The following is a 6,021-nucleotide window of genomic DNA, read 5'->3' on the forward strand; positions in this document are numbered from 1 at the left end:
TCTTCTATTGAGTCAGTAGCCTCAGCATGCATTTATTTTGATTGAAGTTTGCTGTACTTGGAAAGAACAGAATAATGACTCAGAACTACCCTTGCTTATTTTGTAATGCAGTACCAAATCTTAAGCGTAGTTAAGCTGTTCCTCTTTGAGAATCTTCTTTGAGGCCACCTGTACTCTAAGTACTCTAAGTATACGGAGTTATGGTCATAAGTAGTACCAGAATTATTCTCTCTTAAACTGTGCCTACAAAGAAAGAGGATAAGGACAGAAGCACATCACATTTAATTTTGAAGTAATGCTTGTACATTTAAAATAACAATTTAAAGTTCAGACATTCTGTGTGATATATCCAGCTCAAAAATCCGTATTGTGTTAATAAATGTAATAATTAGGGCCTGGTGCAGTGGAACTGGTAGTTTTCTTTCCTATACAAAATGATCTGAAGATACTGCCTCAGGTGAACATAATGTAATGTGTTTTGCTGTTTTCCTTCTAGTATATTCCACTGGTATAAAACATATTTTCTGTGCCAAGGCTCACTAACTTAGTTTCTTCTATTTTATTGCTGGATCATCACTGTAACTTAAAAGCCTAATCAGTCCCTCAGGTGAGTATGAGAGAAGGCTGGGGATAAGATTTTTTTCCAGGAACAGCAGAATACTTCTGGTGTCATTTTAGGGAATCATCTTGAGGGTGATGAACAGAATAATTTCTTCATTGCATACTGGTACTTAGGGATCAGAACTATGCATATTTTCAGTCCATTGTATCTCTGATTCCTCTCATTCAAGAAGATTGGTACATTCTTTCCTCCGCCTTTTCTAGCTCCCTGTTTTTCCACATATTATCAGAAAACACCTCCTCCAAGATTTACTTCTTTGAAAGTAGTTTCTGATTTTGTAAAGTGATACATGGAGCTATGCTGAGAAGGTATCCCAATTAAAGTAAATAACATTGTCTCAAGCATTGCATTTCTGCATGTATTAAATGACAGTTGTGTGGAAGAAGAAATTTTTTTCTATCCGAATAACGGTAAAGGAACAGTGGAATTTTAATTGGTTCAAGAGCAGAACTGCTTTTGTAATATGCTTCACTTCTTTTTTTTAATGCAATAGGTTACACAAGAGGCAGGGGAATTTATGATCACTTTCCCATATGGATACCATGCAGGATTTAACCACGGCTTCAACTGTGCAGAGTCAACAAACTTCGCAACTATCAGATGGATTGATTATGGAAAAGCAGCAAAGTTGGTAAGTCACTGCAGAAAACTGTTGTTAAAGGGATTTCTGTTGATTCTTTTTGGTGGTAATCTATTAAAGTCAATGAGAAGTGGGGAACTTTCAGGTAATATCTAACTCTGTCACTTTTATTTGTAGTTACTCTTCTTTCTTTTTTTTTTTTTTTACTTCCCAGCAGCATGTATTCCTTTCAGTTCTGGATTTTGTTTTCCACTAAACCCGTGTATTGTTCTTTAAAAACAGTTTCTATTTATGGAAATTTTCAAATGGAAGTTAAATGTATTGAAGATACATGAATTGTTGGGGTCCATAAAGGCAGTACTTGTGGCATTGCAATTAACTAGGGAATAAAGAAAGGCAGCAGTAAAAGTAACAGATGTTTCTTAGCTACCTGTAATGAAAAAAGCCAGAAGGCCAGACACCCAAAGAATGAGTATGCCTACATGAAGTCTTCTTGTATTCCGCTAAAGGTACCTGCACCCTTTTTCGCTAGAGTGCTTGTATTCTAATGGATGCAACATAGGAAGTAAAGAGGAAGAACCAGAGATGTGTGTAGTCACAGGGCCATGATCTCACTGTGATCATGGAGACGTGATGGGAAAGCTCGCATGACTGGAATGTTGTCATGAATGGGTATGTCCTGTTTAGGAGAGATAGGTTGGTGAAGTGAGGTGATGGAGCTGCTCTTTGTGTGAGAGAGCAATTATAGTGCATTGAGATTTACTTTAAGGGGTGAATGATGATCAAAAGAAGAACTTGTGGGTGATAATTAAGGAGCAGCTTAATATAGGTGACATTGTTGTGGATGTATACTACAGACTACCTGATCAGGAGGAGAAAGTTGATATGGCCTTCTGCGGACAGCTAGAAGTAGCTTTGTGATCCTGTCACTAGTTCTTGCAGGACACTTTAACCATGCAGTATATCTGTTACATTAGCAAGACAGCATGGTCCGGGAGGTTCCTGCAATGCATTGAAGAAAATTTACGAAATGTTGAAAAAAAGCCCTGACCACCTGGGAGGAATGTAGAAAAGCTGTCAGGTCATGCAGGCATGCAATGAGGAAGGCTAAAACCCACTTGGAATTCAATCTGGCAAAGGAGGTCAAGGATAACAAGGAAGGTTTTTTTAAATGTGTTAACAGTAAAAGGAAAGCTGGGGAAAAAGTGAGTGTACTACTAATGAGGTGGGTGTCCTGGTAACAGGAGATGCTGAGAAGGCAGAGATACTGAATGGATTCTTTGATTCACTACAAAGACTGCCCCTTAGGAATACTGAACCCTGGAGGTAAGAGAGAGAGTCTGAGGAACAGAAGACTATCCTTTGGTTGAGCAGGATATGATCAGAGACCATGGGATTGATAGTATAGGCACCATAACAAAGTTGACACGCTGATCAGAAACTTAGTCAGCAGCCATGTCTTTTTGTAAAGTTCTTGACCAAATGTGGGACCTGGCCTACATAATACAGGACCTTTTGCCCAGACAACACCACCCAGTGGAATCTTGCAACCACCGAAGACCCCTTTGCAAAAACCCTATGTTAACATGGTGCATGAGAAGTATTAAATTTTAGTATGTGTTGCAATTCTAGGAATAGGCAGGCACTTTGTGGAATATTCACATTTTAAAATGTATATAATCTGTATACTTTAGATCCTGGGTATGTGTGCTAGGAGGAGCAATCTGCTGTGCTACAATAAAGCAGTGTTGGCTTTCTAACCCATTGCTTGGGTTGTCAAGTTTCATTCACAGATTTTGGTGAGAATGGGTTGCCTCCAAGAAGGTATTTGAAAATGTCAGATTTTGCACCTTGCACTTGGCCTTGTTGAACGCCAGTAAGTTCACATGGGCCCACTTTTCAAGCTTGTCCTTGTGATTAGTAAGTCATTTAAAAAAGATTTAAATATTTGTAATTGTCATGAATGGAGGCTAAAGCACTGCACACTCATAAGAGGAAGACAAAAAGATATTTACTGATATGAAATAGATACAATGTGTTAATTTGAACAATTGTGACAGTGACTTAACAAGTTTTGAAATGGCTAGATATCCTTGACTCTTTGCTACATAGAGGGGGATGGTGGCGGTGTGCATAATGAATCTAACATCAAAACTTAGCGAAGCTTGTGCAGTTTAAAAACACTGTATAGCTGACTGAGATTCTGTCAGGAGTACATCACCATATCTTCAGTAAATCTCTGCACAGGTGTTAAGTAACCTTGAGAGGTGTCTCTACTTGGGGAGATTCTGGTGTGCAGCCAACTGCTTGCAAGAACTCTCAAAAGGGATTCTTAGGCTGCTTTGTATTTATGGAGTAAGATGATTGATTTATAGTCATACAACTTAGAATTGGATCTGTTGAGCTAGGTGCCTGTTATCAGTTCTCAAAGCACTCTGTCTGAGACAATATGGTTGGTTACTAACAGTCTCCATGAAGCCATGACTGTTACTGGTCACAAGGACAAGGTCTTTTGCACCTCATAGTATGCACTAAGCCTTGGGCATAACAACGGGTCTGGGTGAGAGGGCAAGGAGTGTACCGCCAAAGGTAGTTCAGAATTTCAGTACAGTACTTCAGTGAAACAAAGTTGAGAAGAATATGGGCATGGACACAGAACTGAGTTAATTGTGGCAGGTAAAACTGTTGTCTGTTTTGAAGGGATGAGTGTGCTACAGCTTTAAAATTGACTCAGCTGAGTCGCAAGAATGGTAAATTTTATCTTTGGATGCAGGAAAGGTAGTGATACCTTCAACTACATGCCTTGTAGTGTACAGGTTTTATTTTTTTTATGTTTTAAAAAGTACAGTCTACCTTTCTGTGTGCAGCAGCTCCAGTACAAACTATTGTTTGTTTTATGCCTCCAGTATGGACTCTCATTTTTTGTATTATATCCTAAAGTTAAGTCATGATCAAATTGAACAGAACAAGAAGATAATTGGTTAAAGCAAGGAAATTATATTGCTTTATATCACTTCTAAGTTGTTTCTGAAATTCTGAATTTTTAGCTGGATGGCCTTGGCATATATACTCTAAGTACAGTTTTAATTAATGAAAAGTATAGCACATTGATATGACTTTGATCTTAGGACATTGTCTTCTGTGGTCTGTACATATTGAATCATAGAATCGTAGAATCATAGGATGGCCTGGGTTGAAAAGGACCATAATGATCATCTACTTTCAACCCCCTGCTACGTGCAGGGTCACCAACCACTAGACCAGGCATAGGAGCGGTATTGTTTGTGTGTGCATATATAAGAAATATAAGCTCGGTTGAATTTAAAATGAATTTAAATATATTTCAAAGTTTTAAAGGAGCAGCTGAATCAATTTCAGCTTCTGTAGAAAAATCTTAGACGCCACGGTCAAATGTGAAGTCTAGATTCTTTGGCAAATGATAGCAGTGTTTAAAGTTACTTATTTTTATTACTTATTACAAAAAACACATGACAAAGCTTCTTTTTTTTATCTTTTTTAAATGAAAAAGAAAAATGCTAGGAAGTACAAATAGAGTGCTATGTTTTTTTTTACTGGAATTATGTAAGAAAGAAGTGACAAATAGTGAAATTCTTTGTAATACATGTCTATATTTGCTTATGCTGTACAAGTAGCGTAAACAAGCTGATCAAAGAGAAAACATTTTATGTAGCTATCTACTCTTGAAGTGTAATTTCATGATGCTTTGAAAGCATAACTAACTTACAGAGCTATTGCAAATCAGATATTATGTTTCTTTATTATGGCCTTTCTAGAAATACTTAAGCGTAGCTATGATTGCTTTTATAACAACTTCAGAAAATTTTCTGAAAATACTGAATACTGGTCTGTGTGCCCAAAGGGTACTTTTATTTTTGTAAGTGCTCTGATAATGTGACTAAAAAAAAAGCGCCTTTACATTCTCATTTGTCATTCTTCTGAGTGCTGATGTTGTGTTTAACTTATCTATTCTTTGTTTATGTTTTTTTTCAAGTGCAATTCTTAATTGCACTTGAAAAATATGGTTTGGGTTTCTTAGTTGCTTGGTTTGGTACTTCAGAAATTGCCTGTGTCAGCAAAATACAGCAATATCTAGGTCAGTTAGTTACTCTAGTCTCCTCAGAGAATATTGCATGTTGATGACTGATTATTTGTCTTCCTACAGGAACACATTCATTTTTACAAAATAGCTTCTAATTGCTTACAGCTGAATTTCTGTCTTAGAAAAAGAAAAAACTCCTGAAATACAGTCAATATTCATTCTACATTAATTTGGGAAAAAAAAAATCAAGCAAAGATTTCCATTAAAGTTGCAGTAAATATTTAGTCTGTGTGACGATATTGCTTTCCTGCACAAAATGGAATGATAAATATTCTGTGAAATCGATTGCAAATGTTAATTAAATCAGAGATCATTTAGGCCGTAAGTACCGTAAACATTAGTTAAGCACAAACTACAGATGCAGATTCCCCAAATGATTTTCTGTCATTAAAAATGCTGAACTTGTGATCTTGGTTTTAGTGTGGGTAGCCTGCCTACCTGTGGTGGCTGGTTCTGGAAGCAGGAAAGTACCTCCACCTTGTTTTACAGGGTTGGTGTCAGATTTTCACTTGGGCAACATATGAAAAGTATTACCAGCTTGCTCCCAGTCTGCTGTTTTCTATGTCTGCTGCTGCTTTGGGCTGTGTTTTGTGAGTTAAGTGGGAATATCTGTGCACTTGGAGTGAGAGACAGAGGATGATGAGTAGGAAGAACAAAAGCCATAGAATATGTGATTGATACAAACTTAAGCAGAATTAA

The 6,021-nt window shown here is 37.2% G+C and overlaps 1 protein-coding gene across 2 annotated transcripts in view; it reads left to right on the forward strand.

The window, feature by feature from the left end:
* The window catches only part of LOC100550263 (lysine-specific demethylase 4C-like), a 203,726-nt gene that overhangs the window by 84,581 nt on the left and 113,124 nt on the right, over window positions 1-6,021 (forward strand). For both annotated transcript variants that reach the window (XM_019610469.2, XM_010725643.3), the window contains exon 8: window positions 1,116-1,253. In XM_019610469.2, the coding sequence (XP_019466014.1) occupies window positions 1,116-1,253 (138 nt within the window). The remainder of the gene's footprint in view (window positions 1-1,115; window positions 1,254-6,021) is intronic.

Source organism: Meleagris gallopavo, chromosome Z (assembly GCF_000146605.3).
Source record: "Meleagris gallopavo isolate NT-WF06-2002-E0010 breed Aviagen turkey brand Nicholas breeding stock chromosome Z, Turkey_5.1, whole genome shotgun sequence".
NCBI classification, from domain to species: Eukaryota; Metazoa; Chordata; class Aves; order Galliformes; family Phasianidae; genus Meleagris; species Meleagris gallopavo.